The sequence below is a fragment of the Miscanthus floridulus genome, chromosome 8 (assembly GCF_019320115.1).
Source record: "Miscanthus floridulus cultivar M001 chromosome 8, ASM1932011v1, whole genome shotgun sequence".
NCBI classification, from domain to species: domain Eukaryota; kingdom Viridiplantae; phylum Streptophyta; class Magnoliopsida; order Poales; family Poaceae; genus Miscanthus; species Miscanthus floridulus.
The window spans coordinates 33,505,214-33,528,545 of record NC_089587.1 but is presented as its reverse complement, the minus strand read 5'-3'; the positions used below and the strand labels follow the sequence as shown (position 1 = coordinate 33,528,545).

The following is a 23,332-nucleotide window of genomic DNA, read 5'->3' as shown; positions in this document are numbered from 1 at the left end:
TTCAAAGCATTTTTAGGCTAGTTAGGGAATGTAAACCCCTGATCATTTTTTTGTCTTAAGTAATTCTAGATTGTTTTAAGTGATCAAACAGCAAATCACCGTAAAAACTATAGAGTTAGCCACATTTCTCAATATCCAAGTCATGGTAAAAATTCAAATTTATCAATTTCTATAGTTCGGCGTCGTAGCAATTGGCGCCGAGCTTGGCGCCAAGATCCACGGCGCCGAGTTCATGCCACATCTGCGTCACACAAGCAGCCACGTCAGCAACACCCAGAAAATAACCCTGGACCTCGGCGCCAAAGCAATTGGCGCTGAGACGTACAACCTCGACGCCAATTGTCACGGCGCCGAGGTCAGGATCTATTTTTTAAAAGAATACCATCATAGACGTATTTGTGAATATCTTTAAAAAAGGCTACAAAATAAAAAAAAAAGTCGGTCATCTCGAGCATCAGCCTGTTCGGTTGGCTGGTTCGTATCGTTGCTGGTTCGTGAAGAAGTACTGCTAGTTGGTTTGTGTGAGAGAAAAATACTGTTCCGGCTGAAAATTTACGATCGTTTACGACAAGTCACAGCCAAACGAACAGGCTGATCATCCAACACCACCTGAGCATGCATGGTCGACATGGAGATCAGTCGGGCCATCAGAGTGGTGGGTCCATGGTATCCCGCACAGCAACGACCAACGAGGTGCACGTGTGGTGAACGAGCGCATAGACACGGAGATCAAAGATTGGCCTAGCTAGCATCTCAGGTCAGGTCGCTCGCTGCAGCAGCCGAATGATAGATGCATCAATGCATGGCCATCGATGCGTGGCGGGGCACTGAACCAAACAGCTGCCAAAATAAATTATAGCATGATTGATCTTTGACATGATAAGCTTTGGTCTCCAACCAAACACGCCATATCCTCGCCAGCCAAGGCCACTGGAAGACGGACAGCCCGAGGACCCCAACAAGCCAAAGCAACGCGCGAGAGCCGTGGAACTCTGGGCTGGGGACAACCGCGTCTGCAGCATGCCCAAGCAGACCTCAGGCTCTAGTAATGTGTGGCGTGAAACGGGCGGCACATGGGGAAAAAAAAGGATGGTGCGATGGTAGGGAAGTCCTTGGTGCCCCAGATAGAGAGCGATCGAAGGCTCCACAAAGCCTGCTGGAGTTCTAAACTTGAATTTATTTTCCTTTCCTTTTTTTGATTTACTTACTTCTTTCTCTGTTTCAAATTATAAATTGTTTTGACTTTTTTTTTATACATCTATTTTACTATACGTCTGCATATAATAATATGTCTAGATACATAGAAAAATATATTCACATGATCTGAAATATCACTCACTTCAACAAAATATGAAACATTATTCTCTTAAATCTGTAATATTGTTGTAATATTGTTGTACAAAATATCCTTGAACTAGCACTTTTTTCTCCAAGGTTGCAATATTGTTGTACTAAACCTCGAATATCATTTCTCTGATCTTAGAGTATTATTCTTTGGAGTTTGCAATATATTCTCATGAAGCCGGAATATTATTCTAATGAAACCGAAACATTAATCTTCTATAAACTATATTATTATTATTGTTGTTGTTGTTGCTGTTATTATTATTATTATCATCATCATTATTGCTATTATTATTCTTGTTGTTGTTGTTATTTATTATTATTATTATTATTATTATTATTATTATTATTATTATTATTATTATTATTATTATTATTATTATTATTATTATTATTATTATTATTATTATTAAGCATTTTTTGTTTGCAAAGGTGGAATATCTTTCTCATGAACCTAGTGTCTAGCAAGAAACATTAGTGATTTTGGTCATTGAGTGACAACATGATCATATAGGCTAATGTTGTTTGCTAGTATATAAGGTTTTAGTCCTATGGATACAAGGATGGACTTGAGCAAGGGTACGAAGACCATCAAGTCATCAACACCTCAAGAAAAAGTTAAGAAGCTGACATGAAGACCATACATAACAATCAAGAAGTTCAAGACATAAGTGGAAGAAGCTCGAATGAAAAGATATGAAAAGGAGAACCTATAGACTATTGGAGTGCTCAGGCTAGGAGCACCAGAGCTCTTTGGTGAAGGAGCACCGGACCTTTCCGGTCTAAACATACAGAGGGTTGAAGAAGAACAATCTCAGCTTATGTTTCAGTGGAGTACAGGAGGTGATGATACACCTAGTTTTTCAAATAAAACTAAGCACTTGTTATATGTATGCCCAGATGTCTACAAGACACATGTAGCAACAAAAATGAGAATATCATAAACATTGCTCATTATATAACGTTCAACATATTCATATTAAGATTTACATCTTAGCAATGAACCAACGACCTTAGCGGTTCAACCGGTTTTTAATAGTTGAACTAATTAACCAATGACCTTGCTGGTTCGATTGCCGGTCTGGTCCTAATAACTATGCTCCTACCCACTCTAAGAGTCCCTTTAAAACGTAGAAATTTCACAGGAATAAGTTCATTTGTCATAGGAAAAAAAACTAGAAACAAAAAAATCTTGTATTCCAAAGAAGGCCCTAAGTTAATTATTACAGCAAAATTGTCCAACTTCCATACTTAACCACTCTCGCTGCAGGTGTATCGAATGTAGCACCAGCTGACGTAACTTGAGCTAAAATATCAGCTACATTAATATCGAAGACATGAAGACAAAAAGTGTGATATAAAGAAAAAAAATCTATAAATATGAACAGTAAATCATGCAGAGCAATTGGTAATATCTATGACAATCGGGTAGATACAAGATACTAGATATTACAGAGCGTTTGTACAAATATTATGTTAGTATTATGTTAGAAAATAAAATAGAAAGCAAACATAGATACGCAATTTGAAATCTTACATAATTATATTTAGGGCAGGACTAGCGTCCGGACGTCCGGATGCCCGCAGCTGCTCTGTTTCGCATACGTAGCGAACAGACCGGACTCAGGTTCTGAAAGCTCTAGTTTGGTTTTGGATAATTGATGAAACCTAAGTACTAACCTACGTCATCAAGTGTGATCATGAGCTGGGTTGGTATACACCAAGTGATGGAGCAAGTTAGAAGTCCATGGAGGTGGAGATGGACATGAGATGATGGTGATTAAGCTCCAACTTGGAAAAGAAGAAAGAGAAAAACAAAAATCAAGGTGATCAAGACAAATGTATCAAATAGGTTTTTGTTTTTGGCACTCAAGACACCATAAAGGATGTGAGTGTGTTTAAGATCGATAGCCGTACTATAAAGAGATGAAATCTTTGGCTAAGCGGTTATCGAGTGCCAATAAATGACATGATTCTTGCATATGCATTAGGGACCTAGTGTGCTAACAATTGAACCTTGAAAAATGCTTGAAAAAATGCTAACACACGTGCACACTAGTTCTACACTTTGTGGTTAGCAACTTGGAAGCAAGGGTGAAGTGGTTGAAGTGTTGGAAAAAGGAGAAGATAAGGAGTAGGGGCATCAGACCCTGGCTCAGGAGGCGTCGGACCTATCTGGCCGGGTCCGATGGCCAACCCTTGCTCTCAGGCATGGGCGTAGCAGCGTCGGACCGGGCAAGGAGGAGGCATTGGACGCGACAGGAGCACTTTTCCTCAGGTCCGACGATGCCCAACTAACGAGAAGGTTGACGCGAGCATGACACGTGGAGGCGTCGGACCATTGCCTGGGTCCGACGGTAGGCGTCTGACCAGGGTCTGACTAAAAAATCGGCTCTGGACCCTCTAGGTGTAATTTTTGCGGGCATCGGACTCTGGGCGTTGGTCGGTTCGACGGTGGCACCTGGCTAAGTCTGACGGTGCGTTCTTAGGCGACAATGGTCGTTTCGTTCAAACGGGATGCGTGGCTTCGTGGGAGTGGCCGTGGTAGGGCATTGGACCCTACGTCGGACGGTCCAACGCCCCGTGGAGTTGGGTCCGACGGCCCTTTCCCGTGGCCTAACGGCTAGTGGAGCCTTGAGGGCTCTATAAATAGACTTGGCTCGGCTTTGGCTCGATCTCTTGGCACTTTGACATACTTGACATCCTTGTGAGCCTAAGCAAACACCTTCCACTCATGTTCGTCATTGATTCATCATCATAGTGAGATTGAGAGTGATTCCTAGTGCATTTGCTTGAGTGATTGCATCTAGTGGCACTTGGGGATCGTTGTGGCTACGGATTTCTTGTTACTCTTGGAGGTTGCCGCCACCTAGACGGCTTGGAGCAGCGGAGGAACATTGGCACAAGTTGGTGATTATTCGTGGCCATCTCTAGTGATTGTGAGGGGTATTGTACCTTCCCCGACAGAGAGCCGAAAGGTAACTCTAGTGGATTGCTCGTGTCATTGAGTTACCTCACTTGTGGTAGGTACTTGCGATGCCTAGTGAAGGCATGTTGTGGTGCCAAACTGCCAATTAGCCGCCGAACCACCAAGTGTTGGTCGACACAACGAGGACTAGCGTGGCGGCAAGCACGTGAACCTCAGAAGAAAAATTGATTCTCTTGTGCATTGGACTTCACCTGATGATGGACTTGGTATTTATTTATTGTTCATCTCTCTTGCCACGGCGGTATAATCACCTTACACACTTTCTTATATTTATATTGTTTACATTCTTGCCTAGTCAAGCTCTTTAGTGCAATTAGTCTTTGAGAGCTTGTTAGTTTGGTTAGTGAGGCTCTTTAGTTAGTCTTTGATGGCACACTAACTTAGAGAGTAGTGACTTAGACTTATGTATGCTTAGAGATCATAACAACTAGAATTGTTGGTATAGGTGGCTTGCAACCCTTGTAGAGCTAGAGCAAAATTGCATTACACTATTTAGTGTAGTAATCAATTGCTCTAGTGATTTTGTAGAGATGTTTTATAGGTATTCACCTCCTCTAGCTATTTAGGACCTTTCAAGTGGTATCGGAGCTGTGGTCAGCGTTTGATTGAAGGCTTAACAACCTTGGTATCAAAAGATGGCTCAAATAGTGTTCAACCATGTTTGGAGAAAACCACCACACTTTGATGGCACATGCTATGATTATTGGAATAGAAAAATGAAGATGTATTTGGGTTCAATCAATGACAAGGTGTGGGATATGACCGAGAATGATTTTGTGATTCTTGATCCCACCAATCCAACCCCAAGAGAACTAGAGAACAAGTAATGCAACACAATAGCGCTCAACACCATCTACAGTGCCATTGATTTAAATGTGTTTGAGTAAATCAAGGATCTTGAGAGAGCTAGTGAGGTATGAAAGAGATTAGAAGAAACATATGAGTGCACACCGACGGTCAAGAGTGCAAAATTGTACATTCTCAAGTACAAGTTGGCAAGCTTCAAGATGAAGGATGATGAGAGCATTCCAGAGATGTTCCATAGAATGCAAGTGATTGTCAATGATCTTAAGAGTTTGGGTGAGAAAGTACAAGATGGTGATTTCTCTCATCGATTCTTAATGTGCCTATCTCCAAGGTTTAAAACATTGAGATTGATCATCATAAGAGGAGGATTGAAGGACATAACCTCTAACCAAGTACTAGGTGATGTCATGACACAAGAGACATACCATGTGAAAAGGGAGGGGTTGACCAAGATGAGAAGAAGGAAGAGGACAGGAAGAAGAAGAGTGTGGCATTCAAGGCTAGCACATCATCTAAGAGCAAGGCCAAAGCAAAGAACACTACAAGAAAAAGTGGTATTAACGACGGGATATGTGGTCGTTAAAGGTCCAAATGTGGTCGCTAAAAGTTATTAACAACCACAAAAATGTGGTCGTCCATGGTCGTTAAAAGCGCTGTCGTTAATATAATTAACAACCACATAATATTTCCCATCGTTAACTTTTCAACGACCGTATAATATGTGATCATTGATACTAGATTAATAATGACCACATTTCTAATAATAACGACCACATTTTCCATCGTTAATGTTTTTGCACCATCTACCATGAGGCAGTAATGGCCACATTTCTAGTAATAACGACCACATTTTTCATCGTTTATTTTATTAATAATACTTTAGGCTACATTTATATTGATTTATAGTGATATTTTTTTCCTAGTGCCTACTTATTTATTACAGCAGCCACCACTAGGCACCAGATCTGACATATTTTCAACAACACAAGGATAAATAAATAATTAATAAACTTGTAACAGAAAGCAAATATTATTGATTCACATGGTCAATATATCAAGATGTATCTTTACATAAAAGAGAAAAAAATATCAACTAACCATGAAACTAACATTGCCTAACTTACAGACAGTTCCTATAACAAAAATTATGAACACAACCTGTACTACTGTAACAAAATACTAATCTTCAACTGGAGGCACACCGCCACACTGTCCTTCGATAGCTTGGTCTTGTGAACAAGAAGTTCCTTCAGAAGCCTACAGTAACTTCAGTGTTAATCCTATATACGACCCAAACAAAATCATAACCAATTATTAATTAAATGAACTTAAATGAAATTGCAAGGTCTAAAGGAATGGAACTTGTTACCTTGTATGTCTGTATACCTATATCCATTATTCATTATTAAAAGAACTAACAAGACATGTAATTAGTCAGTAGTAGTCACTTTCCACTAAACTAAGCACAGCTCCTCTTCCTTAAAAAGCACCTGCATGTGTCATCGAAACTCTGCTAAAAAAAATTGTTACCTAAACTAAGGTAAATATAGCTTTAATACCATAGAACAGAACAATTAGCAAACCTACTGAAGAAAAAATAATTAAGATGAAAATTTGGAACAAAATGCCAAAGTTTTGCAGTGCATGTCACCAACAGTCACCATATTGCTTAGCATACTACATGGTAAATTGATCATGCTGGCTATAATACTTGCATCAGAAAAAACAAGTATCATACCATGAATCAGTAATCAGCAATGTGCCTGACAAGATCTATGAGATTTTTGACATCCAAGCAGCACACAGATATGATGATTGGCAATAACAACTGCTTAAACCTATCTTACAAAACCCATATAGGGATGAAAAAGGGCGTACCCAGTGCAGAGAGCTCCCGCTCTGTGCGGGGTCTAGGGAAGGGTGTCAGTGGCAAGCCTGACCCTCGCATGTGCAATGCAAGGAGACCGCGACTCAAACCTGGGACCTTCCAGTCACAGGCGGTAAGACTCTACTGCTTGCACCAGGCCCGCCCTTCATAGGGATGAAAAAGCATGTCCTTAATTACTTATGGGTATTTAATATCATTTCACCACTATAAAGACTAAAATATATTTTCATTCTGTTCAAGAATTTAAAAGTTCTACAAATATAGGTGTTAAGCAAATCAGAAGTTCAGAACAAGTCCAAGCAATGACGGAGCCAGGAAAAAATTATAGGTGGGGCGAATTTCAACCAGAAAATGAACCAAAAAGATATCGTATTCACAATGTACCGTACTCACATACTATAATCACACAAATCATGGTAAAAACGCTACGATCACACATGACGACAAAAAGTAGACGAGAAACAAAAGATGTTACCTCAAATTTGAAGAATAAACTAGTTCTTGATTAGTTGATGTTGATCCATACATTGCAAATTACAAATAAGTGAAATAACTAAGAATGGATGAACCTGTAGATTGAATGAATATCAATTAGCGTCTTAGCGAGTAACAATAAAATAATGGTAGCCCTCAATCAATAATGGACATCATGAGAAAATACTTACTAGTGGTGAAGGACTAAGAATGTTGATGACGTCGAGGGCTCTTTGGCAAGCTCACTCTTCGGGTTTTCATAGATTGAAACCTCTTCTTAACTTTATCAATACCAAGTTCCTTGAAGATCCCTTTCTCAATGTAGCACACTAACAAGTTATTGAGCCATTCATCACCCATCTTGTTCTGCAAAGCTGTCTTGATGAAGTGCATAGCTGAGAAGGCTCTTTCAACTGAAGATGTTGCCACAGGTAGGATCAATGCTAACTCAATGATGCGATAGACCAATGGAAAAAGGATATGTTTCTTATTTGCAATCATTGTTGTAGCCAAGCTTCCAAGGTCATGACAAGATTTGAAATCATCAACTCTACTCACATGAACAAGGAATGTCTCAAGTTCTTCCCTTATATTATCACGATCACGAATAGAGAAATCTTGATCATAGATCTCAGTTATCCGAGCAATCTTTTCAACATCAAACCTAGCAAAGTTCTCTCTTGGATCAAGACAAGCAAATGAAACAAGCAACTCAGATGATACCTCATTGAAGCGATGATCCATCTCCATGATTATAGCATCAAGTGCAGCAAGGAAAGTATCAACACGGTAATGATGCGCTTGAGTGATTAAGTTGCCATCACGCCTTGATCTGCCCCATCTTGGTATTGCCTCTTCCATATTTGGTATTGGAATTTCTTTTGCAACACAAAATGATTTGACCTCTTCCAATAATTGCTCCCAGCCTTCATTTCTTAAACTGATCAAGCGTGCTTTCACATCAATAAGCAATGACATGGCCTCAACAATGTTTTGGTCTTTTCTTTGAAAAAGAAGAGACAACTCATTTGTAATACGGAACACTTTCAACATCAACTTCATATTTAAAACAAAGGAAAAGCTTTCCATTTTGTGCACCAAACCACCGGCTCGGCTAGGATTACGTTCATCTTCATGAATCATGGCTAACACCTTGACTACGGAATCCCACATTGACTCAATACGAAGTAATGTTATATAATGAGAACCCCATCTTGTTTCTCCTGGTCTATGCAAGTTTGTCATTTGATTCCTTCCCCTCCCTCTTAGAATCTCACCACTCTCTAACTTTCCATGTAATATCTTGCTGAATCTGAGAAGTCATGCAGGCATTATTTTGACATAACTCATCATATGCAACCCTCACATCATCATTCATGTTTTTGTACCAATCAATCATTTCTAGGAAATTGCCCTTGTTTAGAGAGGTGCCAGATTCGTCATTGCCACGAAAAGCATGACCCTGTGCAATGAGAAAGCTTGCAACATCTAGAGCAGCAGTCAAGCAAACTTCATAGAGCATTTCTGTTGTTTTGGTATTAGCATCAATCTTATGGGTAATACTTGCTCTTTGATTCTTAAAATCTTCGGCACATAATCTAGCTTTATTGTGGCAACTAGAAACTCCTCCAACATGACCTGGAAATCCTCTATATGCATGTTTAAAATCATTAAACTCTGTCTTTGTGAAAACCGCATGACCAAATTTCTCATGGTCGGCTTCTTGCCTAAAAAGATAACAATAGAAGCAAAATGCTGCATCCTTGGACACACTATACTCTAGCCAATCATGTTCCTTAAACCATTTTGGGAGAAATTGTCTCCAATCATTACCAACACGCTTGCGAGGAAAATTATGTCCAATGGGTTGTGTCGAACCTCTCAATAAATAAGCCCTTCTAACATCTGATTGAACATTAGGATGAAATCTTTCAATTGGCATTCTAAGAGCTGGATTTGGATCAGCTACAATATGAACATGCGGGTCAAATTCTGTGATAAGGCTGATACCTTCATCTTCTTGTTGTTCTTCTTCCTGTGGCCGTTGTTGTGGTTCTGGTGGTTGTGCATCATCAACACCAATATCAACGTGTGCTAAATCTGTTGCTACAGACTGCATAGCTTCATTTTCTTAAACAACTTCTCCCGCCGTTGAAGTAGTGGCGTTGGCACTTTCATTAGTGCTTGGGCGGCTGCCAGTTGAACTTGAACCAACACTCAAAGTTGTAAAATAATTCTTCAAGTCTGCACAAAAATTACTTGTCAAATTAGCATACTCTATTACTGTCTTGCTAATAATTTAAGATGCTAATGAAGTAATGATTCGTGAACTGAAAAATCATAAAACAATACCATTTTTCTTGTTGTTCTTGCCAATGCTTGAACCTCGGCCTTTGCTTGAACCTCAACCTCGGCCGAATCCAGATATTGGTGGAGGTGGAGCTGCTGCCCTTGCTCCGCTAATCTGTCTGCGGCCATGGCCGGTCCCAGTCCCAGGGGCCAGCTCCTGCTCCTCCTCTCCTCCTCCCTCCATCGCCGGGCGCAGCCAGCTCCTGCTCGGAGCCTCGGCGGGCAGCGGGCGCACCTAGCGCTGGCCTAGGCGGCTGGGCACCCGGCGGCGAGCGGCGGGCAGCGGGCAAATGGGCGTCGCCGCGCCGGGGGCTGAAGTGCGGCAGGCGGCGGGTGGAGAGAAGTGCGGCGGGTGGAGAGGAAGTGCGGCGTGCGGGCGCAGCGTGCAGCGGCCGCGCTCGCTCGATGTGGATGCGGAACACCAACTGGAGAATGGGATTGGGGAATTGGGGAGTAAATTTGGGCCCTTAGTGGGCTAAACAACTTACCTATACTGCCAAAAACAAGGCCCAGCAAGGAAGCAAGCAGCCGAAACGCGTCGTTCATCGCCGCTCTCCTCGCGTCGCACGTCACCGCTCTGCCTCGCGTCCTCGACAGCCGGTCGCCGGACGTCGGAGATGGAGAAGAACGCAGAAGAGGGGGTCCGGGGGTCTGATGCTATGGCGCCGATAGCTGGGGCGGCCGCCCCACCCCGCCCCTAGGAAGCTCCGTGTCCAAGGTCTGAGTAATTTACCTCCGATGCACAAATCTGGTTGTTAGCTGTTGGAGCAGAATGCAAGGAGGAAATGATTCCAATGGCAACCAAATATTCGAGCTCCATATATGTAATCTGATTCAAAAATGAAAAAACAACAATATCAAAGCTCTTCATATATTTAGTCTTCTAACCCAAATACATATAAGAATTTACTAGGATAGAAAACCAAGAGAAGAAACATTACTGCTTTATGCTGCCACTGATGATTTTGTATCCAACCACAAAAGCACCAGTGCAGGTCATAGAAGAATTCCTATGTATACGAGGTTGTGCGGGTTAATAACAATTGATATGGTGAACTGGTTATGCAATCTGTACTCTGGACAGGATGACAAATTTCCCTAAAGAAATATTACTGAACCTGTTTAGTTTTCTTCATATACTTTGTTTAGTTATATGAAATTTAATTTTACAAAACCAACTGAGTATAATCCAATTGACATGCCACAGATTCACTGTGACTAAGAGAAAGAAAAACAACAGTGCAGCTAAATGAATTAACAAAAACAGAGTGAGGCAATAGCATACCTACCTTAATTCCAACAGACTTATTTTATTGGCCAGTTAGCCACCAATCAGATCTCTGCTGAAGAGGCATAGTGCATAGGGCAAAGAAACCTGAAGCCCTTAACGCACAATGGTGGATACATATTGACCTGCAGAGGAAACTATTCGACAAGCACGAGCCCTAAATATAGATTCCATTGACCCAGCAGAAATTTTAGGTTAGCATCTGCAATAATCATCACATATCATATTTTATTTTTTTTGTAAATTTACTTGGAGAATATAAACAATCACATGAATTCAAACTGATCTACGGATTCAATAGATTGAGTTGCTCTATAAGAGGATAACAACTCTAGGATGAATCGAGGAAACAGTAGCAAAATAGAATACAATTACCCAATGCATTATGTCCTGGCTGTGACATCGGCATCCAACCACAAATCAGAAATCGGCTGCAGCTACAGCTGCAGCTGCAGAATTCACACGAGGAAGAGGACGCACATAGGTGATTACGGATCCATAAAGAGAAGAGATTCTGAATCCACAGTGGATAAGAACATACTAGGTAGCAGTACCATCACAGTGCCTGGTAACAAACCATTGAAATCAGATTTGGATCTACTTGTTTGTAAATCCACTGGTGTAGTTGTGGATCCGCTAGTTCCAGCCCTGCAGGTGGATCTTTGGGAGTTGTGGTTGTAGATCGGTGACATGGGACATCGTAGATGAGATGAGGGCAGCGACGGTTAGAAGTGCGTGCAAACCATGGCGGCGGCAGAAGGCACAGGTGAACGACATTAGGCTGATGCGTCGGAGTTAGGAAGTGCCGAGGTAGGGCAGCAAAGGACGATGGCTGACGGAAATGATTACCGTCTCTGGAATCTGCGTGGTTCTGGAGAACAGAGCGGCGGAGAGATTGAGCTCGACCCCAAATTCAAAAAAAAAAATGCTACAGTATCTGTCACATTGAATATTTACGATTCGTGCATGGAGCATTAAATGTAGATGAAAAAAAATTAATTGTACAGTTTGGTGGGAAATTGCGAGACGAACGTTTTAAGCCTAATTAGTCCATGTTTGAACACTAATTGTCAAATAAAAACGAAGGTGCTACAGTAGCCCCAAATTCCAAATTTCTGGAACTAAACAAGAGCTGATTGGAGATTGGCCTAGGAAGAAAATCATCAATGAAAAAATACTTACCATGAAGGTTAGCGACCACATGCCAAAGCTAGATAACGACCACCAAAATTTTGGTCGTCGGGCACCCCAGGTAAATCGAGAACTACTCATTCGTGGCAACCGACGACCACGTATTGTACGTGGTCGTTAGATACTGTTTGGTTTGCGTGCAGTGACTTTCAACAGTCAAAGTGGGTACATGTCGACCGGTGGTAGTTGTGTTCAATTATTTTGAATGAAGACTACTTTAAATGATTTTGGAATCAAGTTCAAACAAGTGTTATCGCTACGTGACAATGAGAGTGCCGTGAAGCTCACCAACAACCCCGTTCAACATTCAAGAACAAAGCACATAGATGTCCACCATTATTTCATAAGAGTCTATCAACAAAAAGGAGACATTTACATTGAGAGTGTGGGCATTGATAATCAACTTGCCGACATTTTTACCAAGTCACTTGATGAGAAGAGGTTTTGTAAGCTAAGAAATAAATTGAACATACTTAACTTCTCAAATATGTGTTGATACACCCCCATTATATGGCATGCCTCTCCTTGGAGAAAAGCAAGATAAAATTGATTGACGTATCATTCATACATTGCTAAGGACTTGTTTAGTGCATCTAGTCATTCCTCACATGTCTTAGGCTCATTCATGAAAATCAAATGGATTTGGTGCTTATATGGTACCACTATTGCTTGTATACTTGAAATAATCTAGTGGTAGCATATGAAATGTTTGTGGGCTTATGAACCTAGTGTTTAATCTAAAAAATGAGCTATAAGTGTTTAACTCAACATGGTCAAAATAACCCTTGAAATGAGGTGTGAAAAAGCTTGCCCTCTCTGGGGACCTTGCAAAAGGCATGTTCGCTTGAAATTATCAGCCGGCTTATCAGCTAGAATCTATAGTATTTTTCTCTCACAACAAAACAGCTTCAGCCGGCTTATCAACTGGCTTTAATACCAGTCGAACAGGCCCTAAGTTAAATATCTTTTGCAAGTGGTCAAGATTGAACCAAATATGAAAAATGATTCTCACCTAACATGATTTCACTCTAACCTATCTAAAATTTAAGCTCACCTTTTGTGGTATTTGATGTCAAAGTGGGAGATGTAATTCACAAAGATAATAAGATAGGGGGAGCAAACAAATAAAATGGTAATAGAAGGGGATCAATTAAAATTTAAAGCACACAAGTAGAGGGAGCAAGCTCATAAACTTGTTTGATGCATTTGAATGTGCATTACATATGTTTGCTTGCATGACATAAGTTTTTTAATTCCATATCCATGCTTGTGCGGTGTATGCTAGTTGTAGGATTGATTGATGAAATGCAAAACTAGCATGCATAGGATGATAGTTAGATGTGCCTTGCTTGCTTTACAAATGGAACTAGAGCCTTGCTTATAATGTTGATCTCACGAGGTATCTAGTGTTTGTGTTTTGCAAGTGCTATCTAATTAACCATGGTGCTAGAGATAGTATTATTGGCAACTCCGATTGGTATTACGCTTCAAAGGTCTATTCTTTATACTTTAGCATCATTTGGTAGTCATTACTCTCCCACACTTCTCAATCCATGCATATGTGCAAGCTTTCAAATCTAAACTCTTAGCACATATATAGGGGGAGCTAATGCAATCAATTCGGGTTTATGAAACTTGTCCATATCCTTTCCACATGGTAAAATTCTTGGGCAAGCAACATGAATCCAAAAAGATATCATTGAATATCTTTGTGAAAATGTTGTCACCAATTACCAAAAAGGGGAGATTAAAAGCCCTAATTTGGTTTTGGATAATTGATGAAACCTAAGTATTAACCTATGTCATCAAGTGTGATCATGAGCTGGGTTGGTACACACCAAGTGATGTAGCAAGTTAGAAGTCCATGGAGGTGGAGATGGACATGAGATGATGAAGATCAAGCTCCAACTTGGAAAAGAAGAAAGAGAAAAACAAAAACCAAGGTGATCAAGGCAAAGGTATCAAATAGGTTGTTGTTTTTGGCACTCAAGACACCATAGAGCGTGTGAGTGTGTTTATGATCGATAGCCGTTCTATAAAGAGGGAAAATCTTTGGCTAAGCGGTTATCGGGTGCCACAAGGTGACATGATTCTTGCATATGCATTACGAACCTAGCGTGCTAACAATTGACCCTTGAAAAATGCTAACACACTTGCACACTAGTTCTATACTTTGTGGTTAGCAACTTATAAGCAAGGGTGAAGTGGTTGAAGTGTTGGAAAAAGGAGAAGAGTAGGAGCTGGGGCGTCAAACCCTGGCTCAGGAGGCATCGGACCCTACCTAGCCGGGTCCGACGGCGAACCCTCACCCTCAGGCGTGGGCGCAGCAGCGTCGGACCATGCAAGGAGGAGGCATCGGATGCGACGAGAACACTATTCCTCGGGTTCGACAGTGCCTAGCTGACGAGGAGGTTGACACGAGCCTAACACGTGGAGGCGTCAGACCATTGCCTAGGTCCGACGATAGGCGTCAGACCAGGGTCTGACTAAAAACCTGGCTCTGGACCCTCTAGGTGTAATTTTTGCGGGCATCGGACTCTAGGCGTCGGTCGGTTCGATGGTGGCACCTGGCTAAGTCTGACGGTGCGTTCTTAGGCGGCAACAGTCATTTTGTTCAAACAGGATGTGTGGCTTCATGGGAGTGGCCGTGGTAGGGCGTTGGACCCCTACGTCGGACGGTCCGACACCCCATGGAGTTGGGTCCGATTGCCCTTCCTGTGGACTAACGGCTAGTGGAATCTTGAGGGCTCTATAAATAGACTTGGCTCGGCTTTGGCTCACTCTCTTGACACTGACATACTTGACATCCTTGTGAGCCTAAGTAAATACCTCCCACTCATCTCCATCATTGATTCATCATCATAGTGAGATTAGGAGTGATTCCTAGTGCATTTGCTTGAGTGATTGCATCTAGTGATACTTGGGGATCGTTGTGGCTGTGGATTTTTTGTTACTCTTGGTGGTTGCCGCCACCTAGATAGCTTGGACCAGCGGAGGAGCATTAGCATGAGTTGGTGATTGTTCATAGCCATCTCCGGTGATTGTGAGGGGGTGTTGTACTTTCCCTAGTGGAGAGTCAAAAGGTAACTCTAGTGGATTGCTCATGTCATTGAGTTACCTCACTTGTGGTAGGTTCTTGCGGCGCCTAGTGAACGCTTGGTGTGGTGTAAATTAGTCATCGAACCACCAAGTGTTGGTCGACACAACGGAGACTAGCGTGTCGGTAAGCATGTGAACCTCGAGAGAAAAATTGATTGTCTCTTTGCATTGGACTTCTCCTGGTGACTGTCTTGGTATTCATTTATTGGTTCACCTCACTTGCCACGGCGGTATAATCACCCTACATACTCTCTTGTATTTACATTGTTTACATTCTTGCCTAGTCAAGCTCTTTAGTGTAGTTAGTTTTTGAGAGCTTGTTAGTTTGGTTAGTGAGGCTCTTTAGTTAGTCTTTGAGAGCTTACTAAATTAGAGAGTAGTGACTTAGGCTTGTGTATACTTAGAGATCATAACAACTGGAATTGTTGGTATAGGTGGCTTGCAACACTTGTAGAGTTAGAACAAAATTGCATTACATCATTTAGTGTACTAATCAATTGCTCTAGTGATTTTGTAGAGATTTTTATAGGCTATTCACCCCCTTTTAGCCATTTAGGACCTTTCAGCTTCCTGCGGGGCCACCACGCGAACATCAGACCCGCCGTCAGCCCACCCCGGCCCACCACTTCCTCACGCTCGTTGGGCTCACCATATCCGCGGGCATCGCGCTTGTCGAGCATCCACGTCATCGTGCTCGCTAAGCTCGAACTGCCGCGTCAAGATGGAGGGAAGGAAGGGAAGGGAGGGAAGGGAATGGAGGGCAAGGAGAGGAGAGGGTGAGGTGCGCCGCACGAGAAAGGAGCCAAAGCCTTGCGGTAGGCCGCTGTCCACCAGCCACCAGCGCCATTACAACATGTGCAATACTCGATCTACTTTTGAAACATATAGAAGGAACATTTGTAACATACGTCTAAGACAGATGAAACACTTAAAACATGCATCTGAAACATTTGCAAAAAACCTAAAAACACTTGAAAAGCTATTACAAAAACATATACAACATCTAGATAAAACACTTGCAGCATATGTTTGAAGATATGCAACACCTAGATAAACATACTTGCAACATACTTTTAAAAAAACAGATAAAACATTTGGAACAGACACTTGCAACATACGTGTATAGCCATTGCAATATATGCAATATCCTGATCTACTTTTGCAACATCCATATGAAACACTTGCAACATACCTCTGAAACATCTGAAACACTTAAAACATACACTTGCAACATGCGCTTTTCAGTAAACCCTTGCAGGCGAGTGGGCTGGCGGAGCATTGCACAATGGGATCTGGCGCTAGGTTGCGGTGGAGAAGGAGGATGGAGCCATGACGCTATAGAGAAAGTGGGGCTCGAGACAGAGATACCGACAAAGAGCGCTCAGGGCCCGCCGCATGGGCGTGGGAGGGAGGCATGGTGGGAGAAGGGCGTGGGGGAGGCGGAGAATGCAGCACCGAGGAGTGGCATGGAGAGGATCGGGGACGGGACGTAGAGGAAGGCCGCCGGGAGCGCTAGCTCCGCGATCGGTGAGGGCATCGCGACTGTGGTAACGAGAACCGCGCAACGAGCGATTGGGTGAGGAGGAAGAGAAATGCGTCTGTTCCATTTTTTAGATGGACCGTGAGGGGGAGCAAGCCGGGGTGGTTCGTAGGCCAAGGGAGGTGTGTCCGGATGGATGGACGCCCTCAGTAGATCATTATTGTTATATTTATCAAGAACTTCTAATTTTCTTAATTATATCACATAAGATTTTAGTCGTTCCCAAAGTTTACCCACCAATGAATTTCGGACACTTAGGGCGTGTTTGATTGCTTGGACGGTCTTTTGGGATAGGCTCACGAGCTACAACCGGATGTGTTTGTTTCCTGAACAAGCTATGGGCCTGGCTCGCACGCGTCTTAAAGCAGGTTTGGGCTAGGCTGGCGAGAAACGGAAATGGACTTCGTTTCCTCTGGACTTGGCTCTCTCATTGGCAACGGCTGGGTTTTATCACCACCTAGGCCTCGTTCGGCACCTCAGGCTTGAATCTGACCCACTTTTCATTCATGGACCCAGATTCCAGATGGATTTGTTCCTGCGAGTCATAGGTGGGGATTGGTTCTAGGCTATAGATGGGGTCGAATTGTCGAAACGGGCTGAATTATAATCTAGCCTAGCCTTAACCAAACATATGTTCTATGCTGGACTAGTATTCATTCCGTGCTGGCCCGATCCGGGTGGAATGGACCTCTTTGATCTTTCCGGGCCGGGCCGATCCGATAGAAACGAACGAGGCCTTAGCGTTTCTCTCACCCGCCTCCTCTTCTCCACGGTACGGACGCAAAGCTCGGAGGCCGCCGCGGAGCCGCTCCTCCCGTCCTCCTCCATGCCGTGGCTCCCGAGCGATGCCGTCCGCCTGGTGCGACTCCGGCGGTGCTGCCTCCGCCACCGCGTCACCTCCTCCTGCAGCTGTCTCGGCGCCACCGCACCCGCCGCGTACAGGGATGAGGGCTCCTCCGCCGGTGCCGCCGGAGAAGGTGCTGCAGCCGTCAAACGAGCCACCACGTCAGCCATCACCGCGGCGTGATCGCTATCGTCGATCTCGCGCGCCAACGGCTCCAGCGATGCCAACGAGGATGGCGCCGGCGTGGGCCGCTTGAAGCTCCAGCGCTTCTTCTCCTGGGGGCTGCTCGCGGCTAGCGGCGGCGTGGCACCGCCTCCCTGCTAATGCCGTAGCACCTTCTATGCACCGCTGGTGCCACAGCGCCTTGGGTCCACGCTCGAGCTCCGCGGCACGGCCGGCATGGGCACCGCGTCCATGGCGGAGATGGCGGACAGGGTGCTGGGGATCCACGGCGAGATGGAGGTGGTGGTCCCTACGGGTAGAGTGGGTCATTCCGGCGCTCCAACCTCCGCTAGTATAGCTGTAGAGCAGGTGCTCGATGGAATGCCCAAATGGTGAGAGCAGGGGTAACTCTACCCCCATGTTGCTGCAAGGTGACTATATCTCATCGTGCAACTAAACAAACACTGTAACTAGCCTGGCTGTGTAGGGAAAAACAACCGAACACAGAAAGTTGCACCTGCTGGACTAGCCTCTACCTATGAACCAGGTAAAAACGTCCAGGCAATCAAACACACCCTTACGTAGGTCGAGAGCAGCGATCGGATCGCTGGTTGGTTTCTGGGCTGGTCGAGAGCAGCGATCGGGTCGCTGGTTGGTTTCTGGGCTAGTTTGGGCTGGTTGATGCTGGTTTGTTGTGAGAGGAAAACACTGTTGGCTGGCTGGTTTGGGCTGGCTAAAACCAACCAGCAAACATGTTACGTTTTTAAGCTTTTGAATACTTATTACGTTTTCTATTTAAATAAAGTTCTAAAAAAGCACATACACGAGCGGAGTATAGTACTACGTAACAAAGACGTAATTCGCATGGAGAATCTGATGTTTTGCCCATCGTATAACGTTAAACAATGTACGTGTAGGTTATATCAACATATGTGTAATGTGTTACAAGCTAAGCTCCAGACGGTGATGCAGGTCTATGACCAGCCGAACTTAAAGTCAAGGACGTAGACGATGACGAGGGACAGCGGATACAGCAGATAGGCCACGAAACACGTCCAGAGTGGGAAGTTTGTCCGGAAGCTGGTGAAGAGGCCCATTATGGTGCAGACGAGGAAGATGATGAGGACCTCTGACGAGAAATCCCACGTCAAACCCCGCACGTAGATGAGGCCCAAGAACACGGCCAGGCAGAGCGTGTTGTTCATGGTCACCCCACCGTAGACCTGCGGTTGTTAAAAGGATGGCATCACAATCCACAATCACATGGGAATATCTGAAACTTATGACAGAGATGCAAAAGGTATTCACAAAGATGCAATTCCACTCCAACGGGAAGGTATTCAGCAGACATACACACCTCAGAGAATGTAAGTGACAGAGTCCGCTGCTTCTTCCGGCTAGCAAATATGATTGCTGAGACAGCCTCACTGGAATTGGTAGCCAGGGGCATTGCAATGAAAGAGATGAAAAACGAAGGGATACTCGTAGCGTTTGAAAAATTGTGCACGGCGTCAACAAGTGGGTCTGCAAATGCCGCTGCCATTGCAGTTCCCAGGAGCAAAAGTAGAATGGCCTTAAAGCTGGTCCAGGTTGGGTTTTCAATAGCTTCGCCATCGTTATCGTCCTTTCCAAGCAGCAGATTATGCTCATCCCTAGTTCTCTGCAAAAATACAGGACGTTGATTGATGCAGATTAATTGTTGCCCATGAAGAACAAACTTGATAAACATGCGGACCGAAAAACGTACTGTGTGAAAATCTTGCAGAAACTTTTTCGAGTAGGAACCGGAGGTAACAGCCGAGCGTTTCGCTTCTTCTAGCCACCTCAAGATTCCGTCGATAAACTCCCCCTTTTCAATGACAAAATTATGTGATCTATCGAAGTCTGCCATGACTTGATCTACAGCCAGGTTACTATCCAAGTCAACATCTTCGAACTTAACACCAATGATGAAAGCTTGTAGTTCGCCGCGTTCAAGTTTTCCATCATTGTCCAGATCAATCTTATGAAACAACCTGCAAAATTTTTTTATTGGATCTCGGTTCTGAAAGATTTACAATTGCGAAAACAGCTAAAAGATGAGGTGGGTGCCAAGGCATACTTCTCGATCACAGGTATATTTGGTGTTCCATCTTCATGAAGAAGACGACCAAAAACGTGCATCTGAGCATGTCTTAGAAGTCCAGACATTACGTGCTTTAGTCCTGCATATTCTAACCTCCTTCTCTGGATCCATGGCTGAAAGATCTGTTTGAGAAAGATTCAGACAGTGATGAAAAATTGCATGCAGATAAAAAAGGGACACTTCAGCAAAGGAATATCGACATCTATTGAGCAGACAAAAAACAAAATAGATTCTAATACAGAAAGCACATTTCTCCATAATGCAGTAACAGGGACAGAAGTCCAGAATAGGGCAGAAATTTAGCAGTAAAAGAATTCCTGACAAAAAGTCAGCGACAGAACTCCAGAAGCGCAGAAATTTAGCAGTAAATGAATTCCTAATAAAAAGTTGCATGAAGGATCTAGAGAAAAACTAGCCGGATTTGGATGGTACGGAGTCACATTTTTTCTTGGTTCAAATTGACGATTTCTAGATTTTATCAAGTGTCTTGTTCAATAAACCTTTTCAATGTTTTCCGAATAAAACTCCATACAACAATTATATCAATTGATGGGGACAATTTCTCAGCTTATTAAAAAAAACTTAATTTTCAGCCAAATCCTAGTCAAAAGCCAAACTTCATATGGTTTGAGGCAGTTGATGCAGTTCCAAGGGCATAGGACAGTGTGAAAATGAGCTGTTTTTTCAGCCACTTGAAAAATAGTCACCCTAATTCTATATGAAAATGTTGAATTAAATAAGTTGCCAAGATGTAGAGTTCAAAGTTTCCTGAGGTCAGCACAATACCTGATATAGGCAATAGGCGAGCACAAGTAGAGCTGCAACAATAAGTCCAAGCAGGACAGTCAAACGATGACCAGAATGGAGCTTAAGAATTTGGGGTATCTGAACAATAATAAAGGGAAGCACAGATATCGCCATGATTCTTGCAGCATAGCTGGTCTGCACATCAGTAGAAACACCAGATCCTGCAAAAATGCACAAGGTATTTAGCAAATGTTATAAGGACAAATGCAAAAAAAATTCTTAAATGTTGACAGACAGGCAGTTGTAGTATAGTTGTAGAAACTGAACTAAATTTCTTGTTTCCTGGTTAGACTTAGACCATGAGTAGCCTTGCCTTCTGCGGTTGCCTGATTAATACACGGTTTCTGTCTTGCGCTAAAACAACGATGTTCCTTAAATATGGATCTATAATGGGTGATGCCCGAATTGAATAGAACGGAAATGAGGAAGAACACAGCAAATATTCAGCATACCAAAAAGACTGAAGCCTTTTGTATCTCGAGAATCAGTTGCAGTTGAGTTCTCCGACAAATCACATTTGCCAACAACAACACAAGATCCCCAGAGAAGGGTCAAAAGCATGACTGTTGAACCTGCAAGCAGGCCCATTCCAATCAAAACCTGGCTTTGCGCAACCTCTTTAGTGCCGGAGAGCCCAGAGACTGAAACATAAAAACAACAGGTCATGGATCTGCATCATGTAGAATGCAATCAAGTGGATGTACAATTGTGATGGATAAACAGATGAACCGTGTTTGTGTTTATAAGAACTCAAATCAGATGAAGAACATGGTAATGAATCGATAGCTTGCTAGTTGAGTAATTTTGCATGTTATAGCACCTCAAAAGAAGCATACTATGTTGGTGAGTACACACAAACCTTGATCATACTGAACCTTCAAAGAAGTGGACTACTGGTAAACAGGCCATGACCATACTGAACTTTGAAACAAGTGTACTAAACAGTGAACACTGTTGCATGCTCCCGTTGTTATCATAAATAAATATATATGACTACGTTTTTTTTTCATGAAGAACAGAGCACGCATTTGTCGGACGCTAACGGAGCTTGTGCTCACTGGCAATGCATACTCCAATAACGTCCATGGTTCCTATTTGACGACCTTTCGGGTTTTCGAAACCGACAAACATGAACTTTTTGTTTATGAGCAGAAGAGTAAGTAACATGCAAGGCAACTACGAAGCGCCAAATAGTAACTAGCTAGTGAAGCGTTGATGACGGCGGTGCCGGCGTGGATCTCATTCACATGGAGCGGACGCGACGGAATCACGGCCGCTAGTAGAATGACCACAAGAAGGTGAAACGAAAGCAGAGACGGTACGCACCGAGGATGAGCATTGCGTCGGGTAGCGCGCCGAGGATGGGGAGGAAGAGGCCACCGACGATGCCCGGGCCGAGGATCTGGAGCAGCAGCTCGCTGCCGGCGGAGAGGTAGGTGGCGGCCTTGAACATGAGGAAGCCGTAGGCGAGGACGAGGAAGAGGTTGCCGGGCACGGTGTCGGTGCAGGGCAGGAAGCCGTACGTCATCTCGCAGGCGGCGGTTTCCGGCGGATCCTTCTCCTCCCCCGCCGACGGGAGCCGGAGGACCGTCGTCGTCGCGCCGGCACCATCATCACTGCTGCCGGCGGGGAGGAGGAGCAGGCCGCCGCCGACGGGGGAGGAGGAGGAAGAGATACCGCGGCGGCCATACGCGGCGCCGGCGACAGCAAGGAGGAGGAGGAGTGGGAGAGGGAAAGGGAGACGCGTGGGCATTGTCACGCACGGCCACGGGCTGCGAGTGGAAGAGCAAGCGGGCAGGACGCCAACAGCCAAGAGTGGGATATGATCGGGTATACTAGTGCTGTTGTTTAGTGCAGGGATGGGCGCTGATGCCATGAATGGAGGGGGAGACCGGAGACCTGGCTCGGGGGAGACGCTGCAGGCAGGCCGAATTTTTTTTTTTCCCAGCATTGCCCCACATCTCGGGCTCTCGGCCGGCCGCCAGCGCAACACGGCTACACGAGGAAAGGAGGAGGCGCCAAAAGCGGCAAGGAACCCGCCGGTGACGGTGGTACAGCTTTGCAAATCCGGCCGATTTGGGAACTGGCACATGTCAAGGCGCACAGATTATACATAGTGAAAAAAAGGAAAAGAAAAGGTAAGGAACTGGTGTGTGTGATTTCTCTGGACAGGTGTATCACACGTAACACGTGTAACGCTCGGATAACGACGCGTATCCGCATGTGCACGTCGCTGCCAGCCAGCGAACCGGTCGTCTCTCGCTGACCGCTACCGGAAACTCGAATTGGTCTGTGCGTGAAAAAAAATCGTTTTTTTTTGGTACGTATAGAAATTTTTTTTGTCGGTTTTAAAATATCCCGATAGAAAAATACAAAAACCCACAGAATAATTGTATGATTTTTCTGTGCGTGACAATACACACAC

The 23,332-nt window shown here is 43.8% G+C and overlaps 1 protein-coding gene and 1 long non-coding RNA gene across 2 annotated transcripts; both read right to left on the bottom strand.

The window, feature by feature from the left end:
• Window positions 1–6,199: 6,199 nt before the first annotated feature.
• On the bottom strand, window positions 6,200–11,964 carry LOC136471545 (uncharacterized). The gene is made up of 7 exons (XR_010762060.1): window positions 10,793–11,964; window positions 9,855–10,680; window positions 9,513–9,746; window positions 7,694–9,407; window positions 7,504–7,597; window positions 6,510–6,630; window positions 6,200–6,397 (listed from the first exon to the last, which is right to left on the bottom strand). It is a non-coding gene; the product is annotated as an uncharacterized lncRNA (long non-coding RNA).
• A 6,890-nt stretch (window positions 11,965–18,854) lies between these two features.
• Window positions 18,855–22,751, bottom strand: LOC136471544 (sodium/calcium exchanger NCL2-like). Its single transcript, XM_066469282.1, has 7 exons — window positions 22,234–22,751; window positions 21,360–21,548; window positions 20,887–21,068; window positions 20,077–20,222; window positions 19,723–19,990; window positions 19,333–19,635; window positions 18,855–19,198 (listed from the first exon to the last, which is right to left on the bottom strand). The coding sequence occupies exons 1-7, from the start codon at window positions 22,658–22,660 to the stop codon at window positions 18,950–18,952; spliced, it is 1,764 nt and encodes a 587-aa protein (XP_066325379.1). The 5' UTR covers window positions 22,661–22,751; the 3' UTR covers window positions 18,855–18,949.
• Window positions 22,752–23,332: the final 581 nt, after the last annotated feature.

Excerpts from the sequence above, each read along its gene's own strand:
- LOC136471544 (XM_066469282.1), bottom strand. The coding sequence starts at position 22,660 with ATGCCCACGCGTCTCCCTTTCCCTCTCCCACTCCTCCTCCTCCTTGCT. Across the intron at positions 21,549-22,233 it reads CGACGCAATGCTCATCCTCG|TCTCTGGGCTCTCCGGCACT; the intron begins GTGCGTACCGTC and ends TTTATGTTTCAG. Across the intron at positions 19,636-19,722 it reads TTCTGCAAGATTTTCACACA|AGAACTAGGGATGAGCATAA; the intron begins GTACGTTTTTCG and ends GTATTTTTGCAG.